The 18,470-nt window shown below is 38.5% G+C and overlaps 1 protein-coding gene across 1 annotated transcript in view; it reads left to right on the plus strand.

Moving 5' to 3' along the window:
* Nucleotides 1-16,261, plus strand: part of LOC140495917 (high affinity cationic amino acid transporter 1-like) — a 40,773-nt gene extending 24,512 nt beyond the window's left edge. The window contains exons 5-12 of the mRNA XM_072595214.1: nucleotides 1,016-1,140; nucleotides 5,232-5,454; nucleotides 6,175-6,314; nucleotides 8,329-8,431; nucleotides 8,788-8,996; nucleotides 10,022-10,188; nucleotides 11,039-11,147; nucleotides 12,535-16,261. Of these exons, the coding sequence (XP_072451315.1) occupies nucleotides 1,016-1,140; nucleotides 5,232-5,454; nucleotides 6,175-6,314; nucleotides 8,329-8,431; nucleotides 8,788-8,996; nucleotides 10,022-10,188; nucleotides 11,039-11,147; nucleotides 12,535-12,695 (1,237 nt within the window). The 3' untranslated portion in view covers nucleotides 12,696-16,261. The remainder of the gene's footprint in view (nucleotides 1-1,015; nucleotides 1,141-5,231; nucleotides 5,455-6,174; nucleotides 6,315-8,328; nucleotides 8,432-8,787; nucleotides 8,997-10,021; nucleotides 10,189-11,038; nucleotides 11,148-12,534) is intronic.
* Nucleotides 16,262-18,470: the final 2,209 nt, after the last annotated feature.

An 18,470-nucleotide genomic window follows, 5' to 3' on the forward strand; every position in this document is an offset into this window, starting at 1 on the left:
CTTGGAGTTTTTCATTTTGCACCATCAATGGGTTTTTTTCCTCCATTTTGTTCCCCGTCATTTGAAATTGCTGGTTCATTATGGAGCATGATAAACTTCAGAAGCTCTCAACAATGTGATTTTTAAATGTTCCATTTGATGCTTTTTAAACTCTGGCATTAACTTTTTTCATCAAAACAGATGAAACCTAGTGTTTAAGGTAATACCAAGCAAGATATTCAGCCACATAATGACATTACAGCTATGTAGATCATGCCCTCTGCTAGTGTCAGTTCATGTGCTGTTTCCAGAAGGAATCATTGTATAGGAATCAGAACTTTCCCCTCTTCCTTTCCACAGGTAATCAGGGTTGCTAAGTCTGCCAATATCAGATATTTATTTCCTGTGTGTAGGTGTGACAGGACTAAATTTAAAACCAAATGTGTATTAACATGTAGGATATGACCACTGGGGTTGGCATTCTTTATGTGAAGTAAAGGTCAATCTGATGTATCCTACACATGTTTCAGGAAAATATTATGGATTGGATTAGATCCCCATTGAGTTGGGGGTTGGGGATTGTCAAGAGTTATGTAAAGAGGTAGGGTATGGGAAATACTTTGTCTCTTGGCTCTCAGGCAATATTTTAGAAGTGTTTGACTTGTGTATCTGGCCTGCTTCAGTTCATTTTCCCTGTCAGGAAACCAACCCCAATAATCCTTGGCCAGCCCGAGTTTACACATAAATATCATATAAGTGTGAGGAATTAGACTCCTTAAATAATTTTGGTGATCAGCATGTTTCCTGAGAATGGATTGGCTGAGTTTTTTTCTATTAAGATTTTGGAAGTGGTCAGGTCAAATTTGAAATTATTAACATTTTTACTTCTTCCCCGAACTAAGCCCACGTGTTCTTGGGGGTTAAAATTACTTCCTTTTAGTGAAGAAGGATCTTTGTCTCTTAATTTTCTATTTATTTGGCTGTACAGTATTTGTTAACTGTCCATTTACATGGTTTATGTTTGTGTCTATCTCAGTACTGAATCAGGAGGAGGAAAGTTTGGCTCTGGTGGATTCACTCCTTTTGGATTTTTTGGGGTTCTCACAGGAGCGGCAACTTGCTTCTATGCCTTTGTAGGATTTGATTGTATTGCGACTACAGGTAAGAACACAGCTTTTGAAACACTTTTCATTTTCTGCTTTATTTTGAAGGTGCTTTTTCATCATTATTATTATTCTACAGGAGTGAGTCAGCCTCAGTCAGGCACAGTTTATTTTTCCTTTACATTATGGGAATGGGTAAAAGGGAAAAGGCTGTTTTTTTTTTTTGCAGAACATTCTGGTTGGTCACCTTGATTTCCTGCAGCATATTGACGTGGTGGTGATGAAGGAACAATGACTTGTATCCCAAGGCCAGATAGTGTGTGTTGTGGAAATAAATTTTACGGTGGTAGTGTTTTTGGAAGATACTCAATTTTATCTGACTGGGAAGTAGAGGTTCTATGGGAGAGAGGTGCTATTAGAGCAACCTTGACCACATGTGTCTGCATCAGCAGTTCACTGTTCTTGACAGGTTATGTTAAGGATGCTGACATTATTCTGATCTGTTGGCTGTGAGAGCATTAAATTTTATTTTGGGAATTAGCATGTAAGTGCCTCTGTGTTGCAATTTTTGACATATTTGCATAATTCAATGGTGTGTCCAGTGCTGCTTCAGCTTTAAAACCAGGATTTATCTGCTGATCTCATAGTGGTTAAACTGTGTGGCATATGTAAGGTTATGAAATAACAGATTTTTGCTATATACAATTCTGTTATGCTAGTGCACAGTGCCACACTAAGGCCAGTTTTGGGCTGCTAAATCAGTCATTAGTCCTCTCGATTCCTCACAGTGAAAATGAGAATGTGTTAGAACTGTGCAATGATCACCTAAATCTGTACGATATTGAATACATAAGAAGTCAACTAACTCAGCCCAGATCAGAAGTTGAACTGGTTTGTCTATGTAGTGATGTTTTTAAAACTAATTCCTTAAGCTAAAATTCACCATACCTCATAATAGCTAATTTATCAATCATTTTAAAAAATATTTTTCTATTGCCATATTCTCATTTACATATTTTAAATTAAATTTGTGTGATTTGTTCTGATAGTAGAATATGTACAATTGGGAGTAGTTTTGGGAACATTACTTCAAGGGAAAATGGTGGAAAGGCAATGGCAAGCATTGAAAGAGTGCAGGAGCAAATCGATTGTTCCTGTCTGGAACAAAAGTAAAAAGGGAAATATAGCCAAACCTTGGCTTACAAGAGAGATTCAAGATAGTTAAAGTTTTTACAGGTATGTGAAGACAAAAAGGTTGTTGAAGACAAATGTAGGCCTCTTACACTCAGAAATGGAACCTATGATGGCGGGCAAAGAAGTGACTGACCAACTAAATATGTATTTTGTTTCTGTGTTCACAAAGGAGGATGCAAATAACATACCAGAAATGTTGGGGAACACAGTTTTGTGAGAGAAAGGAACTGAAGGAAATCAGTAGGAAATGATGTTGAGAAAATAGATGAGATTGAAGGCTGATAAATTTCCAGGGCCTGATGACCTACATCCTAGAGTACTTGAAGAAGTCACTCTAGAAATAGTGGATGTATTAGTGGTCATCTTCCAAGATTAAGTAAGACTCTGGAACAATACCTACACAATGGAGGGTATGTCCTATATTTAAAAGAGGAGATAGAGAGAAAACTGGGAATTTTAGACCACTCACTCTGACAGTAGTAGGGAAAATGATAGAGTCTGTTATTAAAGCTTTAAAAGCAAAGTATTTGGAAAGCAGTGATAGGATTGAATAGTCCGCAACAATTTACGAAAGGGAAATCATGCTTGACAGATCTGCTGGAATTCTTGGAAAATGTGGAGTTGATGATCGGGAGCCAGTGGATATAGTTTATTTGGATTTCAGATGGCTTTTGATAAAGTCCTAATAAGAGGATTAGCATATGAAATTAAACGTGCATGGGATTGGAGGTAGTGTATTGAAATGGATAGAAAACTGGTTGGTAAACAGCAAACAAACTGTAGGAATAAACAGATCTTTTTCCAAATGGCAGGAAATGACCAGTAGGGCACTGTAGGGATCAGTGCTAGAACCCCAGCCATTCACTTTGTGCATGAATATTGGTTTTGATGAGGGAACTAAATGTATATCTTCAAATCTACAGATGATAAGTCTGCGTGGGAGGGTGAGCTGAAAAGCAGTTGCAGAGATGTTTCATTATGATTTGGACAAGTTGAGTGAGTGAGCAAATGCATGGAGTATAATTTGGACAAATATGAGGTTAACCATTTGGAGAATGAAAAAAAAAGGAAGGTGGATTATTATCTAGCCATAATTTGAGAGAGGGCAATGTACACTAAAACCTGGTTGTCCTTCCATACCAGTCACTCAAGTTAAGCATGGAGGCATAGCAGGCAGTCAAGAAAAACTGGTATGTAGGCCATTGTAGCAAAAGGATTTGAGTAGAGAAGAAGGGATATCTGGCTGCCATTAAACAGAAGAAGTTTTGAGAAGATTTGTAGCTCAGGTTTAGGTTTTGGATGTAGGTTTTCTCGCTGAGATGAAAGGTTCATTTCCAGACATTTCGTTACCTTACTAGGTAACATCTTCAGTGGACCTCATGCGAAGCAATGCTGAAAATTCCTGCTTTCTATTTGTATGTTTGGTTTTCTTTGGGTTTGTGATGTTATTTCCTGTGTTGAAGTCACTTCCTGTTCCTTTTTCGCCGGGAGTGGTAGATGGGGTCTAACTCAGTGTGTTTGTTAAGAGTTCCGGTTGGAATGCCATGCTTCTAGGAATTCACGTGCGTGTCTTTGTTTGGTTCGTCCTAGGATGGATGTATTGACCCAGTCGAAGTGGTGTCCTTCCTCATCCGTATGTGAGGATACTATTGAGAGAGGGTCATGTCTTTTTATGGCTAGTTGGTGTTCATGTATCTTGGTGGCTAGTTTTCTGCCTGTTTGTCCAATGTAGTGTTTGTTACAGTCTTTGCATGGTATTTTGTAAATGACGTTAGTTTTGCTCATTGTCTGTATATTGTCTGCTTATTTACAAAATACCATGCAAGGACTGTAACAAACACCATCATTGGGAAAACCGGCAGAAAACTAGCCATCAGGATACATGAACACTAACTAGCCACAAAAAGACACGATCCTCTCGCACTCTTATCCTTACAGATAAGAACGACACCACTTCGACTGGGACAACACATCCATCTTAGGACAAGCCAAACAGAGACACGCACGAGAACCCTATCATAAACACACCGAGTTAGACCCCATCTACCACCCCGTGAGAAAAGGCACAGGAAGTGTCTTCACCACAGGAAATGACATCACCAACCCAAAGAAACCCAAACATAGAAAGCAGGAATTTTCAGCATTGCTTCACATGAGATCCACAGAAGATGTTACCTAGTAAGGTAATTAAACCTCTGGAAACTAACCTTTTCAGCTCAGCGAGCAAACCTACATCCAAAACCTAAACCGAACCTTGGTACTACCACACCTAGAATATTATGTGGAGTTTTGATCTACTTATCTGAGGAATAATATTATTATTATAGAGGGAGTGCAGCAAAGGTTTACCAGACTGATTTCTGAGGTAGCAAGACTTAATAAGGAGAACTTCAGTCAGTTTGGATTATGTTTGTGGAGTTCAGAAGAATGAAAGGGATTCTCACAGAAACCTGCAGGTTTCTATCAGTACTAAACGTGGTTGATGCAGGAAAGATTTTCCCAATGATACGGGAATCCAGAACCAGGGGTTGCAATGCAGGGTAAACCATTTACAATTGAGTTAAGAATAAATTTCCTCACCCAGAGAGTAGGGAGCCTATGGAATTCAGTCAAGGCTAAAACATTGTATAATTTCAAGGATCTGAAATTAGCACTTTAGGCTAAAGCAATCAAAGAATGTGAGGAGAAAGTAGGAACAGACTACTGAGTTGGATCATTAGCTGCAATCATATGAATGGTGGAACAGGCTTGAAAGTCTAAAGGATGTACCCCTGCACCTATTTTCTGTTTTTCAGTATCTGAAAGAGCAAAAGGTAATGTTTCTGAACTAAACCTAAAAGATTGATCTGTCTTTTCAGATGTTGGCAGTCTGTATTTTCATCACCTGTTTTTGTTTCTGATGTGCTGCATTTTTGTCTGTTGCTTTATATATTTTTTTTCTGTTTTTGGTTTCAGGAGAGGAAGCAAAAAATCCTCAGAAGTCAATTCCTATTGGGATTGTGGTTTCCCTGCTGATCTGTTTTGTGGCCTACTTTGGGGTATCTGCTGCTCTCACACTTATGATGCCTTACTACATACTGAACAAGAAAAGCCCACTACCTGAGGCCTTTAAATATGTTGGCTGGGAACCTGCTCGCTATCTTGTAGCTTTTGGCTCTCTCTGTGCTCTCTCTACCAGGTATTTTGAGTTTTGATTCAAGAGAATTCTACAATAATTTTTATTTTTGGAATAAAGATTTAACGGGGCCTCTGGTGAAAACTCTTCAATAACAAGTTGAACTGTACAGACTAGAAGGTCAAGTAATCAAACCATTTCATGTTGATGATATTAAGCTGAATTGTAAGAAGCAAGCTACTACTCAGGGATTCATACTGTGAAGAAATCTGGCAGAGTTTCTGCTCCTGATTTAGTGTGTGTACATTTCTCATGTCGATTACTGAAATGTGAATATGTTGTATGGTACAGATGCCCCCTTTTGAGTTGAGTTCACCATTAATTGTTGAATAGGTTTGTATGTGAATGATATTCATTTGGATAATTATTTGACTACTTAGCATCTCTTTGTACGTCAGCAAATTATCCACACCTTTGCAAGGGATGGGGAAGGTGACAAAAATAGACAATGCAACAGGAAACGTTTACAAACCAGAACAGCTAAGGAAACATGAACATTATACTGGTGTTTTTGAAATGATAGTGATAGCATTGGTTCCAGTATATCTAGTTAGTTATGCAGTTAATAGATATGGAACCTATCAAAAGATGTATAAAGTCATTCTGAAGTCAGCAAGGTTCATAAATCTCTCTGCACAAAAACACTTGAGGGGCCAGAAAGAGAAATCGAGCAAGCGAGCTCCCAGTGGTTCCTAACTAATTGTCCATTTCCCTTGCATCCAGCCTGCTGGGCTCCATGTTCCCTATGCCTCGTGTCATATATGCAATGGCTGAAGATGGATTACTTTTCCGGTTCCTGGGGAACACGCACAAAAAAACCAAGACCCCAGTGCATGCGACCATTGTTTCTGGCATTGTTGCTGGTGAGTATCACTTGTGACCAGGGTTGCAAGTCTTTTTTTTTTACATCTGCTGCTGGTCTGGCAATTTTTGTTTCTTTGAATGCACAGATTGATAGAAACTTTCAGCTTGAAACTTGGGGGTTATTTACAACCTTTGCAACCAAAAGAGCTATCCAACAGATCTCTTCATTCAGTTCTTGGTCCATACTTTTGTAAAGTTATGGCTCTTTAAGTGCATATCAAACTAGTTTTTAAGTGTGGTTTCTGCCTCTATCTCTTCTTGGCAATGAATTCCAGATCTTAAACATCCTGAAGGTGATTTTTTTTTTTAAACCCTCCTCCAGTACTTACAGCAATCAGTGTGGTTTGTGACCTCTTTGCTAAGGGGAATAGGTCCTGCCTATCTACTCTGTGTAAGCCCCTCATAAGTTTATTAAACCAAATTAAATCTTTCGCAGTTCCTCTTTTCTAAAGAATACAGTAACACCTTGTCCAGTCTTTCCTCATGGCTGAAGTATTGTCGGCCTGGCAAAATTCTCGTAAGACTCCGTATTGTTTAAAGGAGGCAACGTACCAGTGGTAATATTAATGGATCATTAATGTTCAGAAAATGTTCTGAGGAGTTGGATTTTAATCCAGCCATGGCAAATGGTGGAATTTGAATTCAATAAAAATCTGGAAATAATCCAATGATGACCCTAAATCTGTTGTCAGGTAGTGTTGAAGAGGCAGGGAGGCTGCAGAAGGACTTGGACATGCAAGAAAAGTGGGCAAAGAAGTGGTAGATGGAATACAACGTGGGAAAGTGAGAGTTTGTTCACTTTGTTAGAAGAATAGAGGCATGACTATTGTCTAAATAGTGAAAGGCTTCAGAAATCTAAAGCACAAAGGGACTTGGGAGTTTGGGATTCTCTTAAGGTTAATGTGCAAGTTCAGTTGGCAGTGGGGAAGGCATGCAATGTTAACATTCATTTTAAGAGGGCTAAAATACAAGTGCTGAGACTGTGTGTATGGGTCTGATCAGAACGTATTTGGAATATTGCAAGCAGTTTTCTGTCCTGGGATGGATATGAGCGCAGGATGAAGGGCTTATTATATGAAGAGAATTTTGAGGACTCTGGATCTGTACTTGATAGAGTTTAGAAGGATGAGGAAAGATGTTTGAAACTTTCAGACTTGGGAGAAGCCTGGATACAATGGATGCAGACAAAATGTTTTCACTATTAGGAGAGACTAGAACCTCAGACACAGCCTCAGACAACGTTTTAGAATTGAGTTGAGGAATTTGTACAGCCAGAGGCTTGATCATCTGTAGAATTCATTGCCACAGAAGGCTGTGGAGACCAAGTCATTAACTATATGTAACACGGAGATAGATTCTTGATTGGTAAGGGGATCGAGGGTTACCGGGAGAAGGCAGAAAAATGGGGTTATGAAACATAACAGCCTTGATCGAGTGGTGGAGCAGACACAATGGGTCAATTAACCTAATTCTGCACCTATATCTTGCCTAAGGCTCCTCTGTCACTGCGTTCACACATTTTCTGTAATGTCAGAATAAAACTTAAGCAGTATAATAGCTGTAATTTTATTAGATTTTTATACTTTTAGCATACTTAGTTAGTATTGGAAAAATCCCATTTGTCTTTTTACCTACCTGCCCTATTCTCTTCGGGGATTTATAAATAGGTAGTCTAAGGTCCCTCTATATTTTGCAGTACGTATTTTGACTCGCACAAAAGTCACTGTCATTTGCCAAAGATATGCAAATACTGAAGAAATGCTTCTAATGATTCTAACCCTTCTGGAGCAACGGGAGAGATGAACTGAATTGGACATTTCATTTTATCCCAGAGAGATTTGGTAAATGTCTTTTGGTTTCAAATGAAGGAAAGGAAGAGTGAAATAAATATTTTGAACTGCAAAACTGGATTTCCTGTGGACTGATCTCCTGTTTTAGGAATATAATAGAGTTAAGATGATGCGTGAAGTGCCTGTTTGTATTCACACGTTTTTGTTTTTGTTTTTGCTTCAGCTGTCATGGCACTACTGTTTGACCTGGATGTCCTGGTTGACCTCATGTCTATTGGTACACTGCTTGCCTATACCCTGGTGGCAGCTTGTGTTCTTATCCTCCGGTGAGTGAAGGTTCCTAATGTTGTGATGATTATTATTGTTGTCCTTTCTTAGCCAAGTTCACAGACTAGGAAATTATTGCCATGGCAATGCTAAAGCAATATGTGGGCTGATGTACAGTTAACTTGGGCCTTATTGGAACAGCCTTATTGCTGGGGTGAAATTGTTCCTTTCCTGCTGCACCCATTCCTTGTAAGGTCGGTGTACTAGTGTACCACCATACTAAATGATGTCCTCGATTTGATTTCTTTCCCACCTAGTAGTTTTACACTGCATAGAGAACTGAATTGATTTACCATCTCATCTCTTCCTTTCATTCATTGCACAAATCTTTAATCTTGCCTTATTTTATCTGCAGGTACCAGCCTTCTCCACTCCTCAAATGTGATTTGTATGAAATGACTCAATTTGGAGTAAATAAAAGCAGCCCGGCAAGCCAAATGAACTACGAGGATTATCAGGCTGAAGAAAATACCTCAGTGAGCTTTAAACTGCTGTTCAAACCAGAACAACATACCCCAACTAAATGTTCCGGATTAATTATTTATATCAATGTTGGAATCCTCTGTAAGTATCTTGGACCTAAAGTATTATGACACAACAGTTGTGTGTGCAAAAGACAGTGGGCACTGTTAATGCTTATCTTGTCAGTGGTGAAGGTTGTACTTTTTTACAAAGATAACTGCCAGAGAAATTAAATTAATTCCTTTCTTGATATACATGACTTGACCTACTTTTATACTACTGAGCAACGCAATCAACGTTTCGGGCAAAAGCCCTTCATCTTCCCAATGAAGGGCTTTTGCCCGAAACGTCGATTTCACTGCTCCTTGGATGCTGCCTGAACTGCTGTGCTCTTCCAGCACCAGTAATCCAGAATCTGGTTTCCAGCATCTGCAGTCATTGTTTTTATCTACTTTATACTACTAACTGCTCGTTAGTAATACCCAATGCTCAAGAGTGGTACTGTAAGGAAACAACTAACCTAGAATTTAGGTGAAATACACAAAGGAATTAGTTGCAGAGTAAAGGGGCAGATTTTGTTCTTAGAAAGTTGTCGATCACCACTCAACATCCATTGAGTCGTACAAACATATTGCAATGTCTTCATTAGCAGCTGTTCTATCAAATTTACAATGAAGGTACCCTGGTAATGGCTGTGCACATGTAGAAATTGATATTTGATGGTCATAATTGGGCAGTTGTGCCATTTATGGCAATAGTACCATTTCATATCTATTGGCTTTTGAGACCTGATGAAAACAAGGTTATGATTGCATCATTTTATGCAGGACCTTTACAGCTGCCACAGTCTTTTTCTGCTTATGGTTTGAGGTCTGAACCCATGAATTAGATGAAATAGTAAGTAAGCTATACCTCGTGCAGAGGAAGAGCACCTTTTTGTATAGGAAGGATAGAAATTGGAGGTCAATTGAGGGAGCATATCTTTGTGTCTCAGTAGTGCCCTAATAGAAAAGGGGGACTTTCATTGACTTAGTTTGACCTAATTTCAAAGCAATGCCCATTCCTGTTTTTCTTTAATCAAATACCCTCTTCATTTCAATTATTTTTTTTTTGTAATTCTATTCTAGCGATTGTTTTGACTTGTATTTGCATTGTACTGGCAAAATGTTATGAGGAGTTATCCAATGGACATATGATATGGATGACGGTACTTGTGATACTGTGCGTCGTTGCTGCTATTATTACCTTCATTATATGGACACAACCACAGAACGAAACCTCACTTAGTTTTAAGGTAAATCTTTTATTTCAGAATCAGTTAGAAACAGAAAAGAAAATTCCCTTTCTTCTAAAATAAACTAAATTCTGCAATAGTACCATTTTATATCTATTGGCTGTGTTTCATTATCTCAAGCATACCATACCATTTACCCTTTTCTTCTGTCCTGATTAGCATGTAATTAGAATACTATTTTACAATGTTCCTTCGCTTCGTTTAATTTTTGAAAAATACAAAGAATTACTTGACGTTCAGGGCAAATTGCACGAGTAATCAGCAGACAACAACAACCAAGTTGTCCAGTTTTTCCCTCCAGCCACATTGTCCAAATATAGAATGCCATTGTGTTGTCTTGCAGGCTGTTCAGACATTAGAATTCCCAAGGCATGAGAATTCACAGACACTTAACGATGTAAAATTCATCATTATTTTATTTACCTGTCTGTGCTTGACCATACACTCTGCTAAGTTACTAGGTCCACTCCCTTCTTTGATCTCTGCAGGAGCAGCTGAGATCAGTTGACCTTGCTAGGTCCAGGTTAGGAAGAGGAAAATTGTTAATAATTCTTGATCACCCTTCACCAGCTCCTACTGGCGACTGCAAATTTCAGGTGAAGTTTGGATCTATATCACCTATAATGGTAGACAGTCAGCCAGTCAGAGTCAGTGTTCCTGTCAACAGAGCATGGCGAGGTGGAGAACTGTGTGTCATGCTTTGAAAATGTCTCAGAATATTGTGATACCCTCAGGAAAATTGAAGAATGATATTCATGGATGATTGATAGAACAAAAACATCAAATGTGTTTGCAGTTTAGATGTGCACCATGTGGAAAATATACTGACAGATTCCTTTTGTCTTTTTAGGTACCACTTCTGCCATTCCTTCCTATTGTCAGTATGTTTATAAATGTTTACCTGATGGTGATGTTGGATTTGGGCACCTGGGTTCGGTTTGGAATTTGGATGTTAATAGGTAAATATACATCTATAGTTTTGCACTCTGCCCTAAAATAAAACTGATACATGTACACTTAACACCTCAATTAAAATAAAAGTCAGCGCAAATTAGATGTAATGTGATTGACAAATTGTGGATGCTGTTTCTAAAGTGTGAACTTCCAAAATGTGTGTTGGCTGTAATGTGATTACAGCGTCAACACATTGAAGACTGTTTCTATAAATACTGTGTTTTTCTATTACATGGGATTGCACAAGAATGCAACTGTTATGTTATAGAAAAACCATCTGGTGGTTAAATATAAAAAGTTGAAAATACAAGTCTGTCTGCTGCCACTATGTGCATTATAGTATCTCTTGTTAAAACTTAAATATAAATCTTCCAAGTTGATCAAACACAACTCCATAATATTTGTCCACACTTGTATTTCTACTCATTGCTCTTGAGTTATAATCCACTTATTGCTTGCAATTCACTCAAAATAAAATGTAAATCATGGTGGACTATTCAATCACCCCTGAAGGTCCAGGATAAAATTCAGCTTCAAATTTTTCCAGTTCAACTCTACTAATTAGATTTCAAAGACAAAGAATTCTTTAGTTAATATATACAGAGGAACCTCGATTATCTGAGATGGGCAGGCATTATTTCGTTCAGATAATTGATTATTCGGTTAATTATTCATGCCTTTCCTCTGGGGCTTGGGGTTTTTCTGTTGTCTCCTGAACAGGGAGCAGAGTTAAGGCAGCAGCACACCGCGCATGAGTCCCTGCCTGCCCGCCCCACAACCCGTCCAACACCACCCCTGTTGGCTCCCCCCCCCCCCCCAACCATGTCCAACACTGTCCCCACCCCCTCCAACAAAATCCCACCTCCTACCCTCCCCCCAAACTCGTCCAAAACGGTATATTATAGCAGAATGACCTGTAGCAATTTGGATTGATTGGTATTGGTCTCATAAATGCAAAGCAGTCACGTGCTTCTCAAAGATGCATAACTAAAAGCAAGCACAGAAATGTTATGGTGAGGGAAAGAAGTACACCATGGCTTCTGTCTTAAACCACTTATTCCTACTGGGGATGGGAAAATATTATTTACCATTCTTCAGTGTATCTTCCTATTGCTGTAAAGTATTGCGGGATGTTTTATCCTATAAACAACAAGATATTTGTGACATTGAGGTTCTTGTAATTTTATATTGCTGGTATGTTTTATCTGTAGATAGAATTTTTTAATGTCAACAAGACTTGCCTGAAACAAATGTTCTTTAAAAATTTTACTTTTATGTTTTATAAAATATTTGATATTTCTCAATTGAAATTCAGTATTTTGACATCTCCGTCTGAGAGTTTCTGTAATATTTGTGATTGTGACGTCTCCATTTATCTTTTAATTTCCCTAGGTTTTGCCATCTACTTTGGTTATGGAATGCAGAACAGCTCTGAGAACCAGCAATCCTCTTTCAGTCCTGTAGGCTCGAATAGTCAAGAGAAAATGGATAAAATGCTTGACTGCAACATTTTACTCACTCCAGCAAAAATGAAGGAAATATCAACAGCATAATAGAGAAAATATTGAAAGGGGTGATCCCTATTTACACTGACATTTATATTTTCTTACTAATTGCATTTATTTCTGTTTTTCATAATGGAATGTTACAAGTTGAGATGACATATTTTGCCTTTTTATATTTCAGTGCTCCTCACCCCCTTGGGGGGTTATGCAATTCACCCAAGGCAAGGGGTTACGGGAAGGTTTTATTCCCACTGACAATTCATTAATAATAAAAAGGCTACTTAACTTCTGTTGATACTGTTTGACATCATGACTACCATTTTATTGTAACCAAGCTCTCATTCTGTTTACACATCAGCAAGAAGCTTTTTACTGTTTTGAGAAAGGTCAAGGCCTGCATGAGCAAAGAACAGAAGTACAGCACAGGAATAGCTCCTTCAGCCCTCCAAGCCCGTGCCGATTTATTATGCCCTAACTAAACTAAAAAAAAACAAACCATCTGCCCTTATTCACTCCGTATCCCTCTATTCCCTCCCTATTCACGTAACCATTCAGATACACTTAAATGACGCCAACTTGCCTCCTTCCACCACCACTTCTGGCAGTGCGTTCCAGGCTCCTACCACTCTGTGAAAAACTTCCCTCTCACATCTCCCTTAAACTCTTTCTCCCCCTGCCCCCCTTGTAATTGAAGCTTCAAGGCTGGGATAAAGCTTCAGACTATCTAACCTATCCACACTTCTCATAATTTTGTAGACCTCTGTTAGGTCTCCTCTGAGTGAAAACAATCCTAGTCTTTTAAACCTTTCCTCATAGCCAAGCCCCTCAAGACGAGGCAAGATCCTGGTGAACCTTCTCTGCTTTCTCTCTCCAAAGCTTCTATTTCCTTCTGGTGGTGTGGCAACCAGAACTGCACACAGTACTCTAAATGCAGCCTTACAAGGGTTTTATAAAGCTGCAATATGGTTTGCCAACTCTTGTACTCCATGCCCTGGCCATTTGAAGGCAAGCATCCCATATGCTGCCTTAATCACCTTAGCAACCTGTGTAGCCACTTTTAGGGAACTGTGGACCTGCACACCCAAATCAGTCTGTACATTCATAGTCCTAAGAGTTCTGCCATTTATAGAATAATTTACACGTAAATTTGATCCTCCAAAATGCATCACTTCTCATTTGTTTCGATTAAACTCCACCTGTGCTCAAGCCGCCAATCTAATTATATCTTATTGTATCCTTGCACTATCAGCTTCTACACCAATCTCCGTGTCATCAGCAAACTTACTAACAGACCACTCGCATTTTCCTCCAGATCATTCATATATACTACAAACAATAGAGGACTGAAGACTGATCCCTGTAGAACACCACTAGTTACCGGTTTCCATTAGGTAAAACTCTTCCACCGCTAGCCTCTATCTTCAATGACCAAGCCAGTTCAGCATCCATCTAATCAACCCACCCCAAATCTCATATGATTTTAGTTTTTGTACCGATCTGCAATGTGCTTCTTTAGCAAATACTTACTAAAATCCTTTTAAACTACATCTACAGCCCTTTCCTCATCAATTATCTTCATCACCGCTTCAAAAAATTCAGTCAGGTTGGTGAGATATGACCTTTGCTGTACAAAACCATGCTGCCTTTCATGAACCAGTCCATTTTCTTCCAGATATGCATATATCTTGTCCCTCCATATCTCCTCCAAGAGTTTTCCCACCACAGTCGTCAAGCTGGCTGGCCTATAATTTCCTGGATAATCCCCCTGGTTTACACCCTTAAACAAGGGAATAGCTTTGGCTACTTTCCAATCCTTTTGTAACCTCTGCTGTGGTCCAAGATGATGTGGAGATATCTGTTAATGCCGTGGCTATTTCTTCCGTTGCCTTGACATTCCTGATGAAGGCTTATGCCGGAAATGTAGATTCTCCTGCTCCTCAGATGCTGCCTGACCTGCTGTGTTTTTCCAGCAGCACGCTCTATTCTGATCTCCAGCATCTGCAGTCCTCACTTTCTCCTACTTTCCTATGTATGTTCATTTATATCTGGTAAAGTTACATCAACTTTACAATAAAATGGGCAATAGAGTTTCACAATGTCAATGGATTATTAAGTAGAATGGTATCATCTCAACCCACTTAATTGATATTCCCTTGAATTATAAACTCAAGTCTTTTTCTGTTTGCATAGATTCATTGTTATTTATTGGCTCTGTATTCTTGGAATTAAATTGGCATTGATGTTTTTCAGTTAAAACTTTAATGTAGAGAAATCCCAGCTATGTTACAGTAAAGTTGTGAAACAAAGTTACTAATGGATAAAATGTTTACGGCCAGGCTTGTAGTTGATGGCCAGTTGATATTCTTTCTGCTGTGCTGTAGTAATAGTACAAAGTTTAGGAGAGGGGGTGATGAAAATGTCTCATCAGTTTGTAGTTGTAATGCTGATCTAGGCTGGCTCCACATGGCTATTTCTTAATTCCCAGTGTTTTTGTTTAGAGTGCAGAGACACCAGCTTGGTTGTATACATTTTTATGTAAATATTCTAATATTTTATAAGTACTATCTTTCATTGTACAGCTAAATGCGTGGTTCGGTGTTGGGGGGGGGGGGAGCAGATACTTTTCTTTAAGAAAGCACTTGAACTTGCTACCAGAATGTGAAACTGTCATTGCAAATTAGCTGTCTGCAATGGAAAGTGCCTAATTTTCATTTCCACTTAAGTATTGAAACTGAAAATTAGGGGTTTTCTTCATGAGTAGCTAATCTCTAATATCAGTTTGAGATCTGGATAGCAAACTGAAAATTTAACCAAGTGTCTCCATATAACACTCAAACATGAACTGTTGTAACTTGTTATAAAAATAGAAAATTGTGGACTAAAGAATTAAATAGGTAAAACAATTTGGCTAAATTAACAGGGTATTGGGACTGTATTTATTTATTCATTCATTGTTCATGTTGGACAACATTTCACAACGAACGTGGTGTGAAATCTTGTCCCGCATTCTTTTTAAAATTTCTTTTTCCTTGTCTCAGTCCAAATGATTTCATTCATCTAATGTTTACTCTGGGGTAATTATACTTGCTTGGCATTGCTTTGTATGTGGATCATTATTTGAACATTGTAATGCATTTTTTTAAATGAGAGAACACAAACTGATTTGAAAAGTTCACCATTGCTAATTCAAAGTCAAATGATAATGACTTTCTCTTAAATCATCCTTCACTAAAGTGAATGTAAATAGCAAGTGTTTCTAATAATATTTGTGAATCTGTATCGTGATCAATGAAAGGAAAATATTATCAAATGATAATTTTATTCCTTTGGAGTATTTTACATATCAAGTTGCATCTTCCATAAAGAAATTTGTCAGTTATTTTCTCAAAGTTTAAACAATAATGACTTAAATTATTTTTATTAGTTTGAGGAAATAATAGTCAACACACTCAGATTTTTTTGAGTAATACTAATAAAAATGGAAGAAAATGCCTGTAAATATTTCATGCTCTATTATGTGTCTGTATAAAACTATATTGTTGGTCAGTGTTTAACTTGTACATATGTATTTTTGTAGTAGGTTGTTTTGAATCAATAAAAATATTAATAACTGATTTTTAAATATGAATTTCTTACACTGAGACAAATTGGATAGAACCATCAATTCAACTTGGCGAAACAACCCTGGAATATGTGGACCACTTTACATATCTTGGAAGTCACCTCTCCTCCAATGTTGACCTTAATGACGAGATCCACTATAGTCTTAAATTAGCTGAAACAGCTCTTGGACATCTTTTAATTGTGACATCAGGACAGACACTAAATATTAGTGTATGAAGCAGTGGTGATCCTAATGCCCCTGCATGCATCAGAAACTCTTGACAACATACCAGTAACATCTGAAGGCACTTAAAGATGTTTCAAAGGCAGCATTGATGGAACTTTATCAGCTGGGAAGCTAGAAGTACCAATATCAGCACGCTGAATGAAACAAAAATAACATAACATGCATCAAGAACCAAATAACAGTGGAGCGGTGATGTTGGTTGGATGAAAGACTAATGTCTGCCAAAACAAATCATCTACTCCCAGCTTAAAAAAGGCAAGCATAAAAGGGGTAGACAACAGAAGAGATTCAAAGATGTTTAAAAGCCAGTATGAAGAAATGTAACATCAACAATTCAGAAACCAATGCTAAGGCTAGGAAACTGGCAAACCATCATCCGAGCAGGACAACAACTTTTGAAGCCAACAGATGTGCAGAATTAGAAGAGGAAAAAAAACTGAAAGCAAGCTAGCAACAACCCAAGCCTCATCTGCAATCTAGAACTATCAAAGCCAAGATTGGACTCATAAGCCACTTCAAAGCCCATGAATAGATAAATGGAATGAAGACCACCATCCTCAACCTTGAGATAGCCATGACAATGACTATATACATGCAGAACTCTACTTTAAAGAATAGCTTAGGTTATTATTTTCCTTGGAGTTAGGATACTAAGGAGCAAAACAGCCACTTTTCAATAAAAAAAATTAAACAGGATCTTCCCAGTCCCTGAATGATATGTGCATTGAAGCAAAACGTTGCAAAAGTAGTGAGGGATTGGCACAGGTAACATTCTTGATACAGCAGAATGTCTCATTCTGCAACAAAGGGCAGAATTTTCCAGGCTCTGAGCAATGTTTACTATTGTGAGGAGTGGCAACATGGGGTGAGATGGCCATTTTGACATCAAAATCATCTTGCCACAACTTCCCTGCTTTGCTGAAGCAGCATGGATCATGCAGCGATTTGTTTTTTAAAAAAATATTTTTATTGAAAAAATTTCTTTACAATTATAAAATTACAAAAATATGAAAATATAACTTTAAAACAATAAACCAACTATTATACTACTCTACAAAAGAACTGTCAACTACACTCATTACACATCAATAAATAAGTACGTAACGCCACTCAGCGTAACAAGACCTCCGTGTTCAACCTTCAAGAACATCAATTATTAAACCCATAGTTGCTCAAAGTTCTTCCTCAGGACATTCGGCTTATTAAACCAAACCATCATGGCCAGATAAAAGCGCTAATTAAAATGGTAGACAGATCTGCTTCCAAATAATTCGAAAAGGGCTACCATGTCTTATAAATATGGTGCACCTGAAAATGAACTTTTATAAGAAAGTATAGGAATGTGTTCCATAATTAACCCCTCTGCCAGACACAGGAGGTTCTCATACACCCAGCACATCAGAATGTTCTTCCTTGCACAAAAAGTGAGGATGCTAAAAAGCTTTTTCCCATGTATATCTTCAGTCCCCAAGACCCTCTCTATTACTCCTGCCACAGCGCTCCAGTAGGTATGGAGCCTGTGGCAGCACCACAAACGATGTGTGAGGGTACCTGTGTTTATTGTACATTTGGGGCACATTGAAGATGCATCCTGTTTAAATTTTGCAAGATAGTTAGATTAGATTAGATACAGTGTAGAAACAGGCCCTTCAGCCCAACAAGTCCACACCGACCCACCGAAGCACAACCCACCCATTCCCCTACATTTACCCCTTTACCTAACACTACGGGCAATTTAGCATAGCCAATTCACCTGACCTGCACATCTTTGGACTGTGGGAGGAAACCGGAGCACCTGGAGGAAACCCACGCAGACACTAGGAGAACGTGCAAACTCCACACAGTCAGTCGCCTGAGTCGGGAATTGAACCCAGGTCTCTGGCACTGTGAGGCAGCAGTGCTAACCACTGTGCCACCGTGCCGCCGCCGTTTGGGGCTGGATGATCCTTAGAAGAATCTCTAACTGCATAGCC

Source organism: Chiloscyllium punctatum, chromosome 25 (genome assembly GCF_047496795.1).
Source record: "Chiloscyllium punctatum isolate Juve2018m chromosome 25, sChiPun1.3, whole genome shotgun sequence".
NCBI lineage: Eukaryota > Metazoa > Chordata > Chondrichthyes > Orectolobiformes > Hemiscylliidae > Chiloscyllium > Chiloscyllium punctatum.